Source organism: Lissotriton vulgaris, chromosome 2_1 (assembly GCF_964263255.1).
Source record: "Lissotriton vulgaris chromosome 2_1, aLisVul1.2, whole genome shotgun sequence".
Taxonomy (NCBI): Eukaryota; Metazoa; Chordata; class Amphibia; order Caudata; family Salamandridae; genus Lissotriton; species Lissotriton vulgaris.
Genome location: NC_141687.1, coordinates 360,366,981 through 360,389,774, shown reverse-complemented (window position 1 = coordinate 360,389,774; position 22,794 = coordinate 360,366,981). Strand labels below are relative to the sequence as shown.

General features: G+C 47.3%; 1 protein-coding gene across 1 annotated transcript in view; it reads right to left on the bottom strand.

The window, feature by feature from the left end:
• The window catches only part of BLTP2 (bridge-like lipid transfer protein family member 2), a 604,102-nt gene that overhangs the window by 109,511 nt on the left and 471,797 nt on the right, over window positions 1-22,794 (bottom strand). Inside the window, exon 30 of the mRNA XM_086955158.1 lies at window positions 10,195-10,350. Coding sequence (XP_086811284.1) covers window positions 10,195-10,350 — 156 coding nt within the window. The remainder of the gene's footprint in view (window positions 1-10,194; window positions 10,351-22,794) is intronic.

The window sequence follows — 22,794 nt, the reverse complement described above, 5'->3', positions numbered from 1 at the left end:
TCGCTGGAGGAACTGTTCTCGATGGAGTCACCGCCGAGGGGACCACAGTCGACAGAGACGTCATCGACAGAGACATCACAACACGACCACAGTCGACGGAGACATAATTGACAGAGACATCATTGATGGAGACATTATCGAAGGAGCCATCGTTGGAAACCGCGTCGATGGCAGTGATGTCGTAGGGATTGTCAACAACGAGGGAACTCTGCAGACTCCTGGATCTTCGTCGTCAAGATAAGCTGTTATCAGTCATCGACGGCCTCGATGACGATATGTTAGTGGTCATCGACGATACTTGAATTGAGTTGAAGTTGGTGGAGATTTTAAAGCAGACTTCTGCGTCATAGAAGGGTTGACAGAGGAGGAATGTGGACGGTTTCTTTCTCTGGCAGAAGTTGTTGAGAGACCAGATAAAGTGGTCGCTGAGGAGAATTTTTTTTCTTCTTCTTATTCTTGGAGCTGTGAGGTACATTGGAAGTTTTGATAGATTTTCTACACTGCTCAAAAGCTCCTTTGAAGCATCTGGCACTCTTGTGAGACTTGCCAGAAGAATAACTGTTCTCCTCAGATGACGTTTTTTGGGTCTTCTGAAGCCAGATGAGAAGCCTGCCTTCCCTGTCCTTCAACTTTTTTGAGAAGAAAATGCAGAAAACCTTGCACTACCTTACCTCATGCTTAGGATGAAGGCAGTAACGGCTATCTTTATGTGGGTCATCCACATGAAGTCTTTTCTTCCAACAGGTCTTGCACGGATGAAAAAGGCCTTTACTTTTAGACATGTCATCAATATTCTGTTGAATAAAGCTTTAAAATGATAAAAACTGAGCAGAGCTCAGGGAGACTTCCTTCACACACAATGTGCCATGAAATTCTGAGGGACTCAGCCTCTCTTAAGAGTGTTCTAGAGAAAGCCATCAGCTGATTGGTTATAGTTCAAGTTTGGTCCTTTTAAAAAAAAAAAAAAATGGACTTAGATAGGCTATTAAAGTGAGGGCCTAGGGCCATTATAGCCTATGCTAAGTTTTATATTACTGCTTGATTATGGTACCGTGGGACTCCCACTTCGACGATGGCAAATGATTCAAGCACATTAATCTATTAAAGATACCCCAATACTGGATAATAATGGCACTTTTCTTGTTAGGTCCTGTAAAGGTCACAACAATCCTTGAGATACAAACTTTTTAGGTTTAAAGTATTTTATTGAAGCAGGGTAAGGAAGGAAACAACAGGGCAAGAAAAAGAAAAAACCACAGGTGCCCCCCAATCAAAGCGTACGGTACATTAGATACATCAAAGCAATTCTGACCCCTCAGTAGGCACCATCCGGCATGGAAACACAGCTTGCGCGCCTGTGGTTAAAACAAAAAGAAGGGGGGGGGAGGAAGGGGGAGAGGGAAGGGGGGGAAGGGGAAAGGGGGGGAAGGGGAAAGGGGAAAAAGGGGGGGAAAGAGGTGGGGAAACAACCCTGCTCCATAACCTACCCAACCAACAAAACCCCCCAACTACTGCCCCCCAACCCACCCCCTGTTCTGTGCCAATGACCATCTGTTCTCCCCTCATTGCAACCCTCCGGTTGACTCCGCTACTCAACACCAACTCCGACCAATCAAACAGGCGGATTCGGTGGCGGTGTCAGCCGTAACAGCCTGAGATACCTAGGGCAGGTGATCTCCCTGAACTCAGAACACAACAGGCCATGGAAAGGCGCCCACAGCTCCTCAAAAGCATCCGTATCCCCCAGAGCCACTAAGGACATTTTTTCCATGCCAAGGACATGCCACAATCTATGCAGCCAGCCGACAACAGTGGGGAGAGTGGTAGAGCGCCAGTGTATGAGAATGTTTTGCACCGCTGACCCTAGAGCTATCGCAATCTGTCTACCCCTTCTAGACCTGAGGGGGTACATCAACCCATTCGGCAACCCCAGTAAGACATAGGCAGGGAACCGTGGCAGCTCTATCTCAAAACATTTATCCACCTCGCTAAGAACCTCCTCCCAGTAAGAAGCCAAAAGGGGACAATCACACAGTATGTGTGTAAGCGTGCCAGCTTGACCACAGTTACGCCAGCACGTACCCGGTATTGACCTATCCATCTCATGTAATTTCTCAGGGGTGCGGTACCAATAGGTCGAAATTTTGGTGAAGGTCTCCGTGAGCCCCGTGTGATAGGCAGAGTGGCGTGAGCGGTAAGAGATGTGGTCCCATTCTGTGTGACTCAACACCCGTCCGAGCTCCCGTTCCCAGCGCTCCCGACCGGGGTTGTGAATGTGAAAGGGGGGGGCTGCAGCATCTTATACAAATCAGAGATAAGCTTAGCGTCCGACGTGCGAGTGATTAACCAGCGCTCGTACACCGTGAACTCCCGGTCGCCATTTCGCGCACTTGGGGTTGTAGCGCCCAGTGGCGCGCCTGCATATACCTCATGTGCTCCGTCTCAGGGAAGCCGTAGTCCCGCCGTAAGTCCTGGAAGGGGATGACACCCTCTGGGCCATACAGGTGATACAAAGTGCAACAGCGGGCCGCCCGCCAGCGATCGTAAGCGCCAGGCTCAGTTCCCGGGCCGAAGTCCGGATTGCCCATCAGCGGCGTGAAGGGAGAGGGAAAGGTAGTGAATTCATGCCTAATGGCCACCGAGTCCCACGCCCGAAGTGGGACACGCGTCACAAGAGATGCGTAGAGGTTAGGGGGTCGATGAGCCTGCCTCAAGAATGGCACCTCCTGTAGCGTTCTGCCTGCTACCGCCTGGTCCTGGAACAGCCAGTGTTTGTCTGACTCCCACCGGCTCCATTCCACCAGATAGCGAAGTTGGGCGGCCTGGAAGTATTTCCGTAAATCTGGTATCCCCAGGCCCCCAGATTCAGGCGCCAGCATAGCGATGTTCCTTTTGATCCGTGGTCTACGGCCCTGCCACACAAACCGCGCAATGGCTGATTGAGTCTCCGCGAGCCACCCTGTGGGGGGCTGGAGCGGCAACGCCCTAAACAGGTATAGCACCTGAGGCAGGAGGGTCATCTTCACTGCGGCCACCCTGCCTAGCAGCGACAACATGCCCTTATCCCACCGACCCAGTTCCTCTCTGATTTTCGTGCTCAGAGCCGCATAATTGGCCGTGACCATCGCCGGGAGGGAGGGTGCCAACAGGATCCCCAGATACGGAATCCGGTCCCTGGACCAACTCAAAGGGTAAAGCCTCTGCAAATCCGCCCTGGTGGCGCTGGCGAGCGAAATGTCGAGGGCAGCTGATTTCCCGAGGTTCACCTTAAAGCCCGCCACCGCGGCGAAGAGGTCCAATTCCGCAATGCAAGCCGGCAGCGACCTCCGTGGGTCATCGAGCGTCAAAATGACGTCATCTGCATATAGGCCAATTGCGTGATGAAATTCGCCCATCTTGACTCCGATGATATCGGGGTTCTGCCGAACCCTTTGAGCAAACGGCTCCATATAAAGAGCAAAGAGCAGAGGGGACAGTGGACACCCTTGTCGTGTACCCCGTTCTATGGGAAAGGGCCGGGAACTGCCCCCGTTCACTCGGACCACCGCGGACGGAAATCGGTAGCAGTTGAAGATCAGGTGCCGGAACTTCTCGCCTATCCCGAACTTGCCCAAGACCTTCTCCAGGTAGGGCCAGTGCACCCTGTCAAAAGCCTTCTCCGCGTCTATGGAAAGGAGCATTCTTTCCCCGGGGATCCTGGAAGCCTTCTCAAGAATATGAGTCACCCTCTTTGTGTTGTCCACCGTCTGCCTGCCAGGCACAAAGCCTGCCTGATCCGAGTCGACCATGCCCGGCAGATGTAGTACCAGGCGCGCTGCCAATATGCTGGTGAACACTTTCAAGTCCGTGTTCAGCAGCGAGATAGGACGGTAGGACCCACAGGCAGTCCGGTCCTTGCCCGGTTTCGGGATCACGGAGACCGTGGCCTGAAGAAATTCGGGGGGAATGGCACCCGGCTCCGAGAATGTGTTGAAGAGGCGGGTCAACAGAGGTGCCAGCTCTTGACAGAAGGTTTTATAAAAGAGAGGGATGAAGCCATCCGGGCCCGGGGCCTTGCCCGGTTTGAGCCGGGAGATCGCCGTGACCACCTCCTCGATACGGATCTCCCGTTCCAAATACTGGACCTGATCCGGCGTTAACGACGGGAGCGGCACCGATTCCAGATATTCCGCCTCCGCCCGGGCGGAAGGGGGCTCGCCAGTGTAGAGGTCTGCGTAAAAACTACGGAAAACGTCCGCAATTTGCTCGTCTTCCGTGACAGAACCTCCGGCCGGGTTAACCAGCTCCTTCACTCGGTGCTGTTGGTGTTGCACCCTGAGCTTGTTGGCCAGGAGTCGTCCGCATCGGTCGCCACCGGTATAGTACTTGTGCCTCAGACGAAGCATCGCGTACTCCGCCCGGTCCATGTCCAGGGCAGACAAGAGTTTCCTGGCGGCTTTCAACTGCCTCCAAATCCTGGGGGCTCCCGTCCTGTGATGAACCTGCTCCAGTTCCCGCACCTTCCGGGTAAGCTCGTCCCTTTTGAGCTGTCGATCCTTATTCTCCGCCGAGGAGATAGCGATAAATTCGCCACGGAGCACAGCCTTCAGGGCCGCCCATTGCGTCGCGCGGGAGGTGTCATCATTATCGTTTACGCGCTGGAAGTCCGCAATGGCGGCGCGAATCTGTTCCACCGTCGACCGTCTGTGCAATAGTGTGTCCCGCAGTCGCCAGACCCCTCTCGGTCGAGCCACCGGGGGTAGATTGAAGGCACCCTCCACCGGCGCATGATCGGAAAGAGAGAGGACCCCCATGTCAGCATTCGAGGCTAAAACGAGCATCGGGCCCGACACAAGTAGATGGTCCAGCCGCGCATAGGACTTGTGTGCGTGTGAGTAGTAAGAGTACGCGCGGGTAGTAGGGTGGAGGTGGCGCCACATGTCATGCAAGTCCAGCTCCTCAAGCCGGGTGCGAACCGAGCCCGAAAGCTCTCCCAACTGGTGGCGCCGTTGCACAGACCTGTCTAGAGCCGCGTCGAATACCAGATTCAGATCTCCCCCCAACACTATGTGCCTATCAGAGGTGGATGCCACGTCTTCCAGTGCCCTGTGCAAGAATTGATCCTGACGGTCATTGGGGCCGTAGATAGAGCCCACAATCAGCACCAAGCCTCCCACTCTAATCCTGTATGCCAAAAGCCTCCCTTTCTGTTCCGCCACCTTATGTAAAATCTCCCCCCTGAACCCCCTGGAGAACAGAAGTGCCACCCCTGCCGTTTTGGAAGCACTGGAGGAGAAAAGCTGCGTGGGGAACTTGGGGGTACGCATTCTGGGACAGTCTTTGGCCAGCAGATGGGTCTCTTGTAGCAGGCAGATATCAGCCTGGGAGTTCTCCAGCAGAGACAGTACCGCCCGCCTTTTAACCGGGTTATTCAGCCCTTTCACATTCAGAGTAACAACTTTAAGAGCCATCAAGGAGGGAAATCATTGAAACGCACGTGTAGGCGGACAAGGCCCAGCAAGCGAACATGGAGGCCACCTCACGAAACCTCAGCGCACAGCAAACGCAGACATCCCTACGGCACAGTACAGTCCCCAGACCCCAAAACCCCACAACTAGAGGAACTCCCCCCCTCCCCAGGAACTTCACACACCCAACCCCACACCGCTCCCAACTCCCAGCCCCCTTGCAAACCCCAAACTCAAAACACCCCCCTGCAATTCCCGTTCCCGCTCCCCGCTTCTCAAGTCATTCAAAGAAGTCATTGTCCCAGTCCGGTCCTTATCGGACAAGGCCGTGGAAAATCAATCTAGTGGACGTCCAGCCACCATCACCGGCACTCGCCAACCTACCCCACCCACCCCCAGAACCCCCGCACCTGCAATAAGAAAAGGCTAGTGTAGACTCCCCCCGGAGTAAGTTCAGGCCGTCAGGGCCACTTCACCGGACACCGCCACTCTGGAGGCCTCCTGGATGGGGGCCGACATGTACGCCCGAATCGTGAGCGAGTCCGGCCATTCCGGAGGCGGGGAACGCCTCTCCCCAGCCTGCTGCCAGCCATCTCGAGTGCTTCGCCTGCGGCGCGGCGCCGGGGTGTCCGTATCCGATGCTGTGATGCCCAACACTGCGCAGACATCCTGGAGGGACCGGAGCTGGTGCAATGTTCCGTTCCACCGAAAAATCAGGCGGAAAGGGTGCCCCCAGGAGTACTGTGTCCCCTGCTCCCGAAGGAAGTCCGTGGCGATTTTAAAGGACTTTCTCTTCTGCAGTGTGACCGTAGACAAATCCTGATAGAGGGCCACCGGGTGGTCCCGAAATCGGAAAGGCTGCTGCCGCCGCGCCTCGCGGAGGATCCGCTCCTTCAGGGGGAAGTCCGGCAGGAAGGCCAAAATGTCCGGGGGGGGCGCCGTAGCCCTGCGGGGGCGGCCCACCCGGTGCGCCCTGTCGATGCGAACTTGAAAATCCTCAGACTCCCCCAAAATTGCACGGAAGAGGGCCTCCAGGTATGCGGTCACGTCTTCACCCTCCTCGCCGGACGGGACGCCTCGGACCCTGATGTTGTTCCGCCTGGACCGATTTTCGAGGTCCTCGGCGTGGGCCTGCAGCTCAATTTGTTGCTCCCGCAGCCGCAGGACCTCTTGCTGCAGGTGGGTGATCTCCTCGTCCCTGGAGTGACCAGCTTCCTCCACGGTGTTGACCCGTTCCCCTAGGGAGTCCACCTCTCTCCGTATCTCGCGGACCTCCCCGGCCACCTCCTGTTTCAAAGTCTGAAAATCCTCCCGCAAGGAGCTAAATAGCGACTCCAGGAACGATCGTGTCACCGGGGGTTCCCCGCCTTCAGCGCCCCTGGAAGGGGCCGGGGAGGTCGTGGCGGTCTGGCTCCCTCCGCTGCGTAGGGCTCCGCGTCCCAACATGTCCGGCAAAGTCCGATCGCCCCTCCTTTGACCCCTGGTATTCGACATTCTGGCGGCGCGGAAGGCACCGATGGCCGTCGCTCGGCGAAGAGGTCACCAGGGCCAGGGCAGCTATACTCCGGCCAGGAAGCACCGTCACACCGAGGCCCCGAGCAAGGCCGGGCAGCCGGTCCGGAGTTCACAAAATGGCCGCCCGTTAAAGTCAATGGGCCAACGCCCAGGGAGTGAGGCCTACCCGCGTCGCGAGTCCAGTGGCGAGAGACACAACCAGAGGTCAGGCTCGCGGGGCGTAGGCAGCCGGGGCCGGCACGCCTAGTTGAATAAATGCTCCGGAGGCGCAACACCACTCCGCCACGACCCGGATTGGGCCGGAACGGCCGCACGAGGCGAGTGCTCTCAAGCCCCGGACTTGCGTAGCAGCCGGAGGCCGGCTCCGCTTCCGTCGACCTCCTCCGTTCGGCTCCGCTCTCGTCGACCTCCTCCCTTCGGCTCCGCTCCGCTGGCGGAGTCCTCCTCGCCACCCACTCGGACACCGCGGTGCAGACACTCCAGCAGGTCACACACAGTCGGCAGAGCACACCGTCGAGACCCCAAGCCTGAAGGTCTCGCGGCCTCCGGATCGCACACAAGCCGCCCAGCGGGCTCCGCCCCAGGCTATCTCGGTCAGAATCGCACCTCCGGCGGGGCGCTCCACACCACCACAGGGGTCTCCAGGCTCAGTCACCGCTCGATCCGGGGGGAAATCAGCGGTTGCGAGCGGTGCAGGGTTACAGGGGCCCGGGAGCTCTCAGCAAGTGCGACCTCTCAGCCCGCCATCTGGGCCACGCCCCGATACAAACTTTTTAAAAGAAAAACAAGTCAAGTTGAAAACATCCGGGCACAACACTAGATGGCATGAGAATAAACTGCATGTGATTATCTGTCAATTGTAGACTAAAAATTGAAGGGGGTTGGGTCCACAACATCGATTTCCCATTTTAATTTCCACTGGAAACTTTGCTCTTCAGTACAGAAAAATGGCTGAACGGAATTACACCAAACTTGGCAGAAGGCCAGAACTTGACTCAGAAAGCATGATTTTCATTATTTGGTGTATTTCTTCTCAGTAATTTGAGAAATTTCTTTTAAAAGATGTGCTCAGTGATCATGAAGGGGTTAATCTTCTTGTTCAGTTAGTGATATCTGGACTGTTCTGTATCACCGGACCCTGGCAGTACCGAACATTTCTAAAATAAGCAGATCACATTGTGTGACAGTGCGTTTCCCCCTGTCTGCCAATGGGTTCTGCCAGATGCTCTATCTGATTGGCTAGCCACAACAGCTCAAAAAATTGTTGCAGAGGCCATTGCACGACCTGAGGACTCAGTCCAAGTGTCCTGAAAATGTTTTGAAAAAAGGCATAAGGGTGCAGGTAGTGACACCCTGACTTTCAAGGCACTTGTGGTGAGGGCCCCATTAGTTATTAACATAAAAAAAGTATCCAGACCATATGTCCAGTGGTGCTCCCGTCGGATACAGCACATTACTCCCATGGTGTACTGCGGTACTTGTGGCAGAAATAATGTGCAAATAATCTTCCCTATGGTATTACGTTATCAGGAAAGCTTTTCCAAGGATATTTGCATGTTACCATGGGGTGCAAGCTCACATTGTACATCACTTGTGGCACATTGTCTGACATAATTAATGACATCACTCAGCAGACTTAAACATCATTGTTCAAATTACTAATGAGTACTGCGCTCCCCCCAAAATCTTTAAAGGAAAAAACGCAATGGGGGTGCAGAATGAGAGCATGCAGAGGGTTGCGAAAGCAGGACATGAGTGATGTAATATGGGAGGTCAAAAGAAATGTATGATAGAGGAGCAAGTTAAAGTTAGCTGACAAAACTAAAATTGGCATATTGTCGTGTTTTACTTATTTGTGAACGCATGTTCCTGTCTTATTGCAACAGCTAGGTTTTGAAAATATTTATTTTTTGCATTTTTTGTTGTCAATAGGAAACATTAGTGTACCAATGTTAAACCAAAAACGACTGTGTAACATACCCCCTTACTCTCTGTGCATCCTGTTAAAGAGTTTTACATCATGCATGTCGTTGTGGGGCCCTTTGAAAGTCATCCAATACATTATTCAACAACCTAACCTTTTCATTCAAAATAATACAAAGGTTTTCTGTTGTCTACAGATATACCATCCTCCCGCTTGTTTTCGCTCACCTACACATCCTCCCACCATTCCTTAGATAGGAGTAATAGACCTGGATGCCTCCTATTGCTGCATTGGGCCTTATCAGTGTCTGACTCCCTCCACTCTTTGCCTTCCCAAATGCTGGCAGTGTGGTTCCTCATGATTCCAGATCCTCGTTCACCTTCTCGTCTTTTCTAACCATTCTAATATGCATCTTCTCTGCCAGTGCCCATTCAATCATGTCTCTTACCCAGAGTGACACTACCGGTCCCCTAGTTCCCACCCAGCCCATGGCTACATGCCTTTTCGCTAATAGCAGTGCTAAGTAAATTATATTGTATCTTCTTATTTTTGGGTTTAGTTAGAATGACCAACAGGCAACGTCAAAAGGAGAGGCTGGGGAAAATTCCTGTCGTACCATGAAATCCTACCATTACTTCCCACCAGTAGGTCATGACTTTGTCACAATACCATGCCAAGTGTGTAAACGTAGCTCCTCTCTGTCTGCATTGAGGACAAATCCATAGAACGACCTGTGTAAATTCTGTTCAATTCGTGCGGGGTAAGATAGTTACGAAGCACATGACTGAAATGCATCAACATGAACCTCTCAGTCTAGAAGACCTTTTTATTAATTCATAGGTTAGTTTCCAGAAAATATCTGTTAGTAGCCTATCCAGGTAATCGATTCATGCTGTTCTGCCAGCTCTCTCTCAAATTTATCTACTTAACAGCTTTGATTTCAACACCTAACTATAACATAATTTTAACATTTGTCTCTTTCAATGAATATATAAATAAACACGCATTTATTAAATAAAAAACATCAACATGTGATGCTAAAGTACTCCTGATGGAGTGACTACTAATGTTGTGGCTTCTGTGAAATGATCCCAATGTAGAGTAATGACGGACAATCGTGTACGTTTGATTTCAGCCTCAGGAACAACTGGGTTTCTTTATTATGATAAAACTCAGTGGACTATTTGTTGATGGATTCTTTTGAAACTTTGGAATGTTAGAAACATTTTCTTTAGGGTTATTTGGAGGACCATCCTGCGAATCCATACCACCCCCTACCAAAGCCAGACAACCTGATCCCATCCTCACCTTCATAATAGAGTAGATCTGTTTCTCCAGCTGGCGGATCTGCAGCACGTGCTGCCGCACGGCCTCCTGCAGGTGCAGGATGCTGCTGCGCTGCTCCTCTGGGTTACTCGAGATCTCCAGCTGGAAGCGCACCCGCTGCTTCTTCTCGCTGTGTGCCTGCAGAGGAAGACAGAGGTAAAGGAACACATGACATTCTCTGTCTCAAGCGGTAGCGCTACACGCTTCTCCCCCCTGGAATCTAGATCCCATATAATCTTCTTTCAGGTAAAAGCAAGCAGCCTTTTGTATAAACTGTAACGATCCCTCCTCCCTCGCTGGAGGTACTCCGTTTCCCTTATTTGTCCTATCCCAAGCACAACCCCACCCTCCAAAATGTAGCTGTCAGTCTCTCACTCTGCCCTTCCGTAGGCAGCATGGCTGTTACTTCTAAGCAGCTGTGAATGTTTGGTGTTCCCACACTAAGTGGAAGCCTCCTTTCCTGAAAGGTGTTCTAGACTTTCCCCTCTTTCGGCCCAAATCTTAATACTAATCTGGAGCCGCTCTAACCTGGCAACCACTCATTAGGAACGGGAAGTTCCCACCAAAAGGGAGTTGGCTGCTATACAAGCACACACTTTGCTTTTCAGCTGAACACAATAATGGACAGGTTTCTTAACTTCGGTAATTCTTCCTCTTTTCGAGACATAATCTAGCCGTAGATTCCTTATCTTTGAATTTCCCATGCATCTGACTGGATCCAGAAGATTTTTTTACGAACAATACCCTTGTGTGCTGGTAGGTGGCATTGGTCGGCTCTGTGTGACGTTGTATCAGTCGTTGTGATCTCCACGTCACTTACATAGGCGCCACTTCGGAGCACTTACGTCAGTTAATTTTTACGACTTTCCACGCCAGGAGCGTGGAGCCATGTATGCACTGACATTGGTGTGTTTTAAACAGATAGGGCCCTGAAAGGGATCAGCCCTGACCCCGAAAACCTTGTCCGCAGTGCGGGGAGGTGTGTGGGTCAGTAAGGAATCTGCGGCTAGATCATGTCTCTACCAGATAAGGCGTTACCGAAGGTAAGTAACTTGTCCATCTGATAGCGACATCTAGCTGCAGATTCCTTAGCTTTGAATAGATGTCCAAGCAATACCATCCCCAGAAGAGAGACTGCAGACATGTGTAGACCAGGAAGTACTGCTGGAGAGAGTGGCCAAAAAGGCTGTCCCTGCGGACTTGACTGCCCAGGCAGTAGTGCTTGGTAAATGTGTGCAGTGATGCCCATGTTGCTGCCTGACAAATGTCGAGAACTAGAACTCCAAGTTGCAACGCCTTGGTAGCAGCCTTAGCTCTGGTTAAGCCTTCAGGAGGCTGCTTTTTGGCTATAGAGTAGCAAATTTTGATGCAGAGGGTGACCCATCGTGAGATAGTCCTCTTCTGCACCGCACAACCTTTCTTTGAGCCAACATACCCTATGAAGAGTTGGTCATTCACCCGGAACTCTTTAGAGCGATCAAGGTAGAACAACACTTTTTTGGTACAGATGGTGGATTCGCTCCTCTTCCTTAGTGTGGTGAGTAGGAGCGTAGAAAGTGGGTAAGGTGACTGTTTGCACCATGTGGAATGGTGTTAGCACTTTCGGTAGAAAGCGGCCCTAGTGTGTAGCACCAACTTATCAGGGAAGATGGTCAGGTAAGAAGGCTTGGATGACAGAGCCTGCAATTCACTCACCCTCCTGGCAGAAGTTACTGCCACTAAAAAGGCTGTTTTGATGGTAAGCAGCCAGAGGAGACAGATTTGTAGAGGTTTGAACGGAGCATACATCAGGAAGGTAAGAACCAAATAAAGGTCCCACTGAGGGATGATGAAAGGGGCAGGTGGAAACACATGCACAACTCCCTAAGAAATCTATTTACAATAGGTGATTTAAATAAAGAGGGTTGGTCTGGCAGCCTCAAGAAGGCAGACAGTGCCGAAAGGTACCCTTTGAGAGTGCCCATAGCAGATTCCTGCTGTGCAAGGGTCAAAATAAAAAGCAGAACTTGAGAGAGGGAAGCAGAAAGAGGATCAATAGATCTTTCTATATAATATTTTACAAATGTGTTCCACCGTCAGACTTACACGGTCTTGGTAGGGGGACACCTGGCTACCAAAATAACATTACAGACTTCGGGAAGAAGGTCGAATGCTATCAACTGCAGCCTCTCAATCTCCATGCAAGAAGACATAGAGATGACAGGTTTAGGTGGAGGACCCTCCCCTGCTGTTGTAACAGAAGATGCCCCCGAAGGGGTAGCCTGATCGGAGAATCAATGCTCAATTAGAGAAGCTCAGAATAACAAACTCTTCGTGCCCAATCCAGAGCCACAAGAATGACTTGGGCCCAGTCACTCCTGATCTTCTTGGGCACTGTGGACAGGAGTGTTATGGGAGGAAAGTCGTATAGAAGGCCTGGGCGCTACTGTTACATTTCTTAATCTAGTGTAAATACATTATTTATATGTACATTAGTGTATTTCTTTAAGGCATGAGACTTGTTATGTTTCTGTATTGGTTCTTGATTCTAAACAGAGCTTTGCTAATGTAGCATTCTGTACTTGGAAGGCAGTTGTATCCTGCTGCTTTCCTGACAGGAGCTATGCTGTGCTGATCTACAATAAACCTCTTAAAACCTCTTGGGATTGAATTCTTACAAATTTTGGCGACGAGGACCTACTTTACTCCTGCCATTCCCAGCACAGGAGCGGAGTATCATTGAACATATTGGATTTTTTGCAATTATTTTTTTTATTCAATTCGATTTTCACAAGGATTGCTTCGTATTTCAAGGTACTGTTCAATTACATTGTGGTTGCTACTCTCTATTCTAGTACTTTATACAATTTCCATTGTTTTGCGACTTTTGGGAGTGTTGTGATTTAGGAAAACATCGTTATCCTACTTGTCATTCCATCGTTGGATTTGCCTGTGTGGAAAGTTTCTTCAATAAATTTCAACTTGGTAATTTATGTAGCGCTTGTTCTGTTTGCGTTACCTGAGGTGCTGCGGTGCTGCGGACCTCTTAAATTATCGGCGTTGCCCAAGCACGTGACTGCAAGTACTGCGGAGCTGTGCATTCTTTGAATTTGCCAGCGTTGCCTAGGCGCGTGTTGTTCCTGCGCCATTACTCACACGCGTTGCTTCTTCAAGACGTGTTTGGCTAACGGCTGACGGCGCTAATGTCATCGCACCTAGCCGAGCAAGCACGTCACAACAAAGGCGCAGGCAGACATGTTGATTACCCTGCGACAACCCCACGCTGAACCACACAGAAGCATTTCAGTCAATTTTAATTGCTTGGTGAACTTTAAAGCGCTGAATCTTTCACACGGAAGCGTTTATTCAATTTCAGTTTTTTGGGGGGGATTTCAAAACGATGAATCCAGTTGAATTTCATATATTATTGGCATCTCAAAACATTTTATTCAATTTTTGACGATATTGAAGTATATATTTATTTCTTATAATATACCACATTACTACTTTATTTATTATTGAGTTATTTATTTCTTCATGTTCTTTTATTTTGAAAACTGTACAATTCTTTTATTTATAAACTGAGTCATCACTTCTTTAAAATGCAGTTCGATCCTCCGGCGAAAGTTTTACAAAGCAAAGGTGATCCTCCCATGCCATGGTCTAGATGGAAAGAGGAATTCTTTAATTACAGGAAGGCCATTGATGGGGAGCGCATGGGTGCTGAAAGAAAGAAAATAATTTTACTCCACTGTCTTGGTTTAGAGGGTCAAGAAATTTTCAGAACTTTGCCACAGTGCGTTTCACGTCCTGGTGAGGGTGATGCCTTGAACTTTTATGTTGAAGCATTGTCTAGACTTGAAAAAAGATTTAAACCAACTGCTAACATTGCCTTGAATAGGTTTAAATTTTACACCAGAGCACAGAAGATTGATGAATCTTTTGATGATTTTCTTACCGCATTAAGATCTCTGAGCTTACATTGTAACTTTGGGACGATGTGTGACGAAATGCTTCGAGATCAAATCATTGTCCACGTTAAAAATAAAAAGATCCAGGAGAAACTCTGGTGCATGGGAGATCCAAATTTGGAAGAAACAATTGCTGTAGCCAAATCCACTGAAATGTCAGAAAAATGGATGGATGTTGTCAAGCAAAACTCTAATACTAGCAAATCTACATCTGAGGAAGAAGTTTGTATTGTAAAATCTAAAATTGACAACAGGGGTTCTAATTTATCTCAAGGAAGAAGCAAAGGCAATTTTAATAACTTTATTTACAAAAGACAAGATAATTATAACAATTCTTTTTCTTGTTTTAGGTGTGGTAGTAAATCACATATTGCTTCTTTTCAAGGATGTCCGGCAGTTAACAAGGAGTGTAAAATCTGTGGAAGGATAGGACATTTTAGCAATGTTTGCAGAGATAGGCGTCACAACCAAACACGTGTTTCTTCCAACAGTTTAGACCCCACGAAAATATCTTGCATTAGTGATAGTACAGAAGTTAGTCAAATTCAGGAGTCCAACAGAGGAATTGTTGTTTCCATTGTACAAAGAGGTTGTGTTGTCATTGGTGGTATGAGGTCTCCCAAATGTTCCTTTTATGTTTTCAATAAGGGAATAGAACTCATGGTGAATTCAGGATAACCGTGGACGATTATTACTAATGAGTATTTTAATGAGAAGTTAGTGGATGCATGTGATATTACAAGACTTCTACCGTCAGACATCATTGCCGAAAGTTTTAACAGATCAGTAATTGATATTGAGGGTTTCTTAAAAGTACCTCTAGCTTTTAAAAATAGATCTGCCATGATTAAATTATACTTAGCTGTCAAGGGTGTCAACGTTCTAGGTTGGCATGATCAATATGAGTTAGGTATTATTCTTAATCCACGTTCCAAAGATCCAGTTTCCCTATGCAGTGAAATAGATATGGTGAGTATTACAAGTCACGAGTGTGTTGTAAAAGAAGATAAAAAGGAGGACATGGAGTTTTGGAGTCATAAATATAAAAGTTTTTTGTGATGATTTGGGCAAACTAAAGAATTTTGTGCATAAAATAGTTTTGAAGGATAATGCACTGCCTGTAAAACAAAAATTGAGAGGTGTTCCTCTCAATGTTAGAGATGAGTTGAAGGAGATGTTGAATGACCTTCTTAAGGAAAACATAATAGAGCCTATTGAGTCCTCGGAATGGGTTTCTCCCATTGTGCTCGTATGAAAACCTGACCAAAAAGTACGTGTGTGTATTAATTTAAGAGCGTAAATGCTAATATCATAATTGACTGTCACCCTCTTCCTAACATTAATGAGCTTGTTTCCCTGTTTGATGGTGCACAAATATTTTCCACCCTTGATCTTAGATCAGCGTACCATCAAATTGAGCTGACTGAGGAGTCAAAGAAATACACTGCATTTATCACACCTGTGGGGCTATTCCAGTATAAAAGAATGCCATTTGGGCTGGCCTCAGCCGCTTCTGTTTTTCAGAGGGTGATGTTTCAAATTTTTAGAGACTTGGATTCTTTTGTCAAATGCTTCCAAGATGACATTTTAGTTTTTTCTAAAAATGAACAAGAACATGTATCACACTTAGGTCAGGTATGCAAAAGATAAGAGAATAATGGACTCACCTTGAAGGCACATAAATGTAAGTTGTTTTGTAAATCAGTTGAATACTTAGGACATACGTTGTCAGGTGAGGGTTTAGTTCTGACGAAATCTAATGTAGATGCCATTCTCAAAGCTCCAGCTCCAGTTAACAAGGAACAGTTATTTTCTTTTTCAGGAATGTGCGAATATTACAGTAAATTTGTAGAAAATTTTGCAACCAAAATGGAACCATTAAGAAAATTATTAAGGCACAAAGCTATGTTTGATTGGAAGGATGAACAGGATAAGGCTTTTGTAGATATCAAAAGTGGTATTGTAAATGCTCCTACCTTGAAACCGTTTAGAATGGGATACAAGTGTATCATAACTACTGATGCCAGCTTATATGGTCTCGGATTTGTTCTGTCCCAATGAGATGGTCAGGCTGAGTGGAATGTTTCTTTTTCATCTAGAACACTTAATGAAACTGAGCGCAGGAGAGAGTTGCTCGCATGTGTGTGGGCGGTGGAACATTTTAGAATTTATGTTTGGGGCAGCAATTTTGTTCTTAGAACAGATCATAAACCTTTAATACATATATTGTCAGTTGGTGGAGGCTGGAACTCCATGGTGAGAATTAAACGTCTGGAATCTAAATTGCAGGAGTACAATTTCACTGTGGAGTATATTCCTGGAAAAAAAAATTTGACTGCAGATTTTTTTTGTCACGTTTTCCATGCGAAGATTGTAGGGAAATAGTAAATTTAGTTAAAGTTGTTGAATTTGTGTTGAAAATTGCTGATGTGATTCCGGTCCAATATCAGGATATCACTGAACTAAAGTGGAAAGAGTCCCAAGATGCAGATGATATGTATGTATGTTCATCTAAAGAAATATGTGCTGGAAGGATGGCCTAGCAAAAATAGTATTAGATCAGAGTTGTTACCATTTTTTCATGTTGCTGATGAATTATTGTGTGAAGGTGATTTCCTGTTTAAATCTGGTAAATGTATTCCGCCTTATGGTGTGCAAGAGTTGATTTTAAAATTGGCACACAAAACACATCCTGGAATTTCTGCAATGAAACGTTTGATAAGATTGTATTTTTGGTGGCCAGGGATAGACAGATTTATTGATCGCGTCAGAGAATGCAATGATTGTTGTGATAGTGATAAAATGTTAAAGGTTCATGTTCCGCCAATCAGACCCTTTAAATGGCCTCAAGTTCCATGGAATAGGATTGCTTTTGATATCTCTGGTCCTTTTTCTATTTTACCTGAAACCTCACGTTTTGCACTTGTCATCATTGACTATCACTCGAAATGGCCTGAGGTCAAATTTGTTGCTAAGGATACTACGAATGCTGTTATTAGTTTTTTAGAGAGGTTTTTGCACGGGAGGGATGTCCTGTTAATTTAATTTCGGATAATGGAGTACAATTGGTTTCTGCAGAGATGGAGAATTTCTTGAAGGTTTGTCAGATTGAACATATTCGCACATCACTTTATGAACCTCATGAGAACGGACAGGTTGAGCGCTTTAACCGGTTGTTGAAGAGTTTTGTAGCTGATGCAGTTAGGGAAAAAGGTGATTGGTTGAATGTCATTAGAGAAAAATTATGGACTTATCGGATCACTCCACACACTACTACGGAGATTAATCCTTTTAAATTACTTAGGGGAAAATGTTATGTTATGTTACTAGGATTTTTGAGCGCACAGCTGCCCCAGCGAAGGGGCGTCCCGGCGCTATAACTGGAAAGCAACATAACAGGCAGAAACAGAGAGAACAAAATTTTTTTTTAATAAGGCAGGGGAAAGAGATACGATTTGACAGCCTTCCTAAAAACCAAAAGATCTTCCAAGGCTCGAATGTGCCCAGGAAGCGCATTCCAAAGCTTGGCAGCCAATACAGTAAAAGAGCGACCACCTAGTCTACTTTTTTTAAAACGTGGAACAAGTGCTAGATTTTGACTAGCAGAGCGAAGACTGCGAGATGGCATATACAGGGTCAAAAGATGCTGGAGGATGGAAGGGGTGTCGGTTTTAAGAATTTTAAATGCGAAACACATTGTCTTAAACTCTATGCGCCTGATCACTGGCAGCCAATGTAATTTACAAATTGTGCTACGGGCTGAACAGAATCGTGGCAGGCCTACCAGAGCCCTGGCAGCCGCGTTCTGCACCCGTTGGAGTCGCAGGACCTCCGCCTGATTGGCGCCTAGAAACAGTGAGCTTGCATAGTCAAGCCTTGATGCTATGCTGGCTTGAATCACCAACTGGCGTGTGGGGGCATCAAAAAATTTGAGGATAGGCCTCAAACCACGCAGGATGCCAAAGCATGTAGATGCCACCTTCTTAGTGTGGCACGAGAAGGTAAGCTTGGAGTCAAGCCACACGCCAAGGTTTTTGAGTTCAGAGACCGGTTTGGGTGGGGGACCCAACTCGTTGGGCCACCAGCTCGCACCCCACAGATCAGGATGTTTCCCTAGTACCATCACCTCGGTTTTGAGGGCGTTGAGCTGTAGACAGTTGGTAGTGAGCCAGCTAGCAACAGCCCTCAAACCATCCGCAAAGTTAGATGCCGACTGGTCAGAGTCCCCATCGAGAACCACTGCCAGCTGGGTATCATCGGCGTAAGATACCATAGTGAGACCCCAACTCTTCGCAACCGTCGCCAAAGGTTGGACGTATAAGTTGAAAAGAGTGGGGCTCAGCGCCGAACCTTGCGGAACTCCTTGAGTAATGGCGTGAGGTTTTGATCTGAATGGTGGCACTACTACCTGAAATGATCGTTCCGCGAGAAACGACTGGAACCAGTCCAACGCCTTGCCAGATATGCCCGCCTCACCAAGCCTGCGGATGAGAATGGTATGGGATACAGTGTCAAAGGCGGCACTAAGGTCTAATAAGACCAGTGCCGCCGTTCGACCTGCATCTAGTACAGAGCGGAGGTGTTCAACCATATATAGGAGTGCCGTCTCTGTACTATGGCCAGATCTAAAACCATTCTGTGTAGGATCTAGAAGGTGAGCGGAATTCAGATGTTTCGTTAGGATGTTATTCACATGGGCCTCTGTGATCTTTGAGACCCATGGAAGGAGAGAGATGGGTCGATAGCTCTCCGGCTTCACTGGATCCAGTCCCGGCTTTTTTATGATGGGCATAACACAGGCCGCCTTCCAACTAGGTGGCACTGACCCGGTGGTGAGGGATTGATCCACCAATTTGCGAATTGGTGGGAGGCAGATAGGTGCGGAGTCCAAAAACTGGGCCGGTCTCAGAGGGTCGTCCGGCGACCCAGACTTAACCTTGGCTACTAGGAGATTAAACTCCAATTCCGACGGTATGGGAAGAATAGCCAGGCATTGTGATGTACGCAATGTAAAGGTCGTACTGTCAGAGTCAGCTTTAGGAAAGGAGCGGTAGATGGTGTTTACCTTCTCCACAAAAAAGCTGGCTAACAAATCACAGTGCGCAAGGGAGCATATCTCCGTGTTAGGAAGTCTGTTTGCAGAGAGCTCCTTCAAGACCTTAAAGACCAGCTTGGAAGGATTGGAACTAGCCTGAAACTCTCCAGCATAGTAGTCGGCCCGAGCCTGACAGACAGCTCTGTGATAAATCTTAACCCTCGCCAGGTAGAGTACCTTTAGATCTCTGTCGTAGTTTTTCCTCCATGCTCTTTCGGCTTGACGGCAGGTGGCTTTAATCCGTCTCAGTGCCTCTGTATACCAGGGGTTCGGTTGAGAAGAGCGATTTCTGCTCCATTTAGCTGGAATAAGTGTGTCTAACGCTTGGACAATCCAGTTGCAGAAGGTGTTATAACCGGTAACAATGTCCTCCTTAAGATCCAAAGGAGAGGTGGCCAGAAGACGATGGAAATCCTCCAGTTTGAGCTTTTTCCAGGGGCGCCTGTAACATGTTTTATCAGGCATCCCGGTTTGGCGTGTTGCCATAGTGACACAAAGCTCAATGAGATGGTGATCACTCCATCCCATAGGTCTGGGAGTAGAAACCTCGACCAGTTGGAGGTTAGTAAAAACCGGATCAAGGATGTGGCCACCCTCGTGGGTCGGAAGACAGACCAGTTGAGGTAACTGCATTGCTTCGAGATCATCCAACAGACTACTAACCGCTGGCATATCAGTGGCATCAAAATGTATGTTAAGATCGCCGACGAAAGACCCAGCTTCAGATATTTGTCCTTGGTGGTTTAAGGAAAAGTGTAAGAACGTAGTGGAGAACAAAGTTGATATTCAGGAAATTGCCAATAGAGTTGTGTGTAAGCAGGACAAAGCTACTTCATGGTACAACCGCAGGTGGAAGACAAGAGAACATAATTTGGAAGTTGGTGATTGGGTCAGAATTCTGAAACCTTGTCTGGTTAGTAAGGGCATGAGTAAATATGGTAGACCTATTGAAATTAAAAAAGTGTACAGGAACACTGTTGTTACCCAAGATGGTAAGGTTTGGAATTCAAGGAAAGTAGCTAAGTGTCCTATACAAAATACCAACCGATTCCAGGAAAACTTAATGCATGACGACAAGTTTGGTCATGAACCAAAATATGATTCTGTGGCATCAAGAATCAAAAATAATGTACGGGTGAGAAGGTCCATTTCTTTGCGAGATTTTGTGTAACTTATTGTTTTCATTTCTTTCCTTCGTGTTTTATTTTAATGGGGAAGATGTGTTACATTTCTTAATCTAGTGTAAATACATTATTTCTATGTACATTAGTGTATTTCTTTAAGGCATGAGACTTGTTATGTTTCTGTATTGGTTCTTGATTCTAAACAGAGCTTTGCTAATGTAGCATTCTGTACTTGGAAGGCAGTTGTATCCTGCTGCTTTCCTGACAGGAGCAATGCTGTGCTGATTTACAATAAACCTCTTTAAACCTCTTGGATTGAATTCTTACAGCCAGACGAAAAGTGTCTCTGGGGGAGAGCCGCCTGGGAAACTCCAGTGCACTAAACTGCTCACATTGGCAGAGGCAAACAGATCTAACCAAAGCTCTCCCCACCATTAAAAGACACCTTACATCACCTCTAGATAGAGGTGCCATTCCTGATCCGCTGGCCATCGACAGCTGAGCTAGTCTGCCCTGGCGTTCAGAGAATCTGCCAGTGTTGAACCACCAGAGCTGTGCCCTGCTGTTCCAGCCATGTTCAGAGACGTTTGTTGCAGTGCCATGTGGCTGAGGGGTTGTCTGTGAACACTTGAACCATCTTTATCTTGATAGAAGGGAGAAAGACTTTCAATGTCAAGCGAATCGCACATAGCTCCAGCAGACTGATGTGGAGTCCGGATTCTGCTGGAGACCAGAGTCCTCTGATCTCCACCTCTCCCAGATGGCAGTCCCTTCCCAGAAGTGACAAATGTGTCACTACTGTGGGAGCTGGGTGAGAAAGGGAGAGGGGTCTGCCCCTGACCCAATCGCAGTTGGTCAGCCACCATTGCAGGTTCTACACAATTCCCTCCAAGATCTGGACCGTGTCGGAGAGATTTCCCTGATGCTGCGCCAATCTGAACTTCAGGTTCCACTGCAGAGCCCACATATGCCATCAAGGATACGTTGATAGTAGGATGCAGGAGGCCATGAGACCCATTAAGCTCAGAGCCATTCTCACCGTGATCCCGGATAGAGGCTGAAACATTGGTATCGTAACCTGAATATCTTGGACTTGCCGCTTGGGCGGATAGCCTCGAAACTGCACTATGTCCAGAATAGTTTCAATAAACAGGAGCGCCTGAGAGGGAGTCAGGTGTAACTTCGGCGTGTTGATAGTGAAGCCCAGTAAATGTAGGAGGTTCTTTATTTTTTTTAAATATTTTATTTAGCAAGATCATAATACATATATCAAAACAGAAGAATCAATTCATTTATATTACATCACACTATTAGTTATTGCCTAAAAAAGACATCATAAGTTACAGAATCGTGATCTTTCATTATAGAGGGAAAAAATAAAGAAAAGAAACAAAAACAAAATAACAACAAAGGCAGATCATTTCGAAGGAGCAATATCCTATCATAGTAAGAATATACAATGTATAGCTCTATCAAACAAGGAGCATTAGGGGCTCTTTTATTTTCATACCAGTTAGTAATAGGAGCCCAAATCTGGGCGCCAAGAATTCTAGATTTTCTTCCTCTAGTTCTGTAGATAGCTTGCTCTTGTTTGTAAATCCCCAAAAGTCGACATAACCACATTTGAAAGGTAGGTACCTCAGGCTCTTTCCAGCGGGCAGCCAGTATAATTCGAAACACTGCCATGCCTATAAAAACCGACATTAGTTCTTCATTGGTATACCCCAGAGAGTCATCATGACCTAAAACATATACAGTCAGTGAGGCTCTCAATTTGTGTCCAAAAATTTCTGCCCAGAATTCGAAAATCATTTTCTTTATTAAGTCTAATTTGGGGCATTCAGCGTACATATGCGTTAGATTCGCTAGAGGCTGACCGCATCTTGGGCATTCATCATTAGGCCCCAGGTATATAATTTTGAGGGTGTAAAATAAAGATCATAAATTGTTCTGTAATACTGGGTCTTGATGTTAGTAGCTAAAAATAATTTGGAGGACGGAGTCAGAGAAGTGTCAATATCTACATTTGGGTTATCTAATTTTATTACCCATCCTCTCTCAACACGTTCCAAGTCATCACTGAGATTTTTAATCAACATCTCATATAAAGTCCCTATCCTAGTGGACCGCCTATCGATAATTTCTTAAATAAACATACCCACAATTTAAATTTCAGATTTCTTACCAATAATTGAACATTATTTGTTACAAACTTTAATATGTCTCTTAAGTATTTGAACTTTCTCTTTTTATTTTTTTGCACTCCCCCCCCCCCCCCCACTCCCCTGACTCGACCCCCTCCACCCACAAAGAAAGGCAATGAGACTCTCTTAGAGTCTGTAGTGATGGAGAAATGTTCCCTAACCAGTGCGCAGCAGTGTTAAATAATAAGTAAGAGAACATCCGAAGGAAA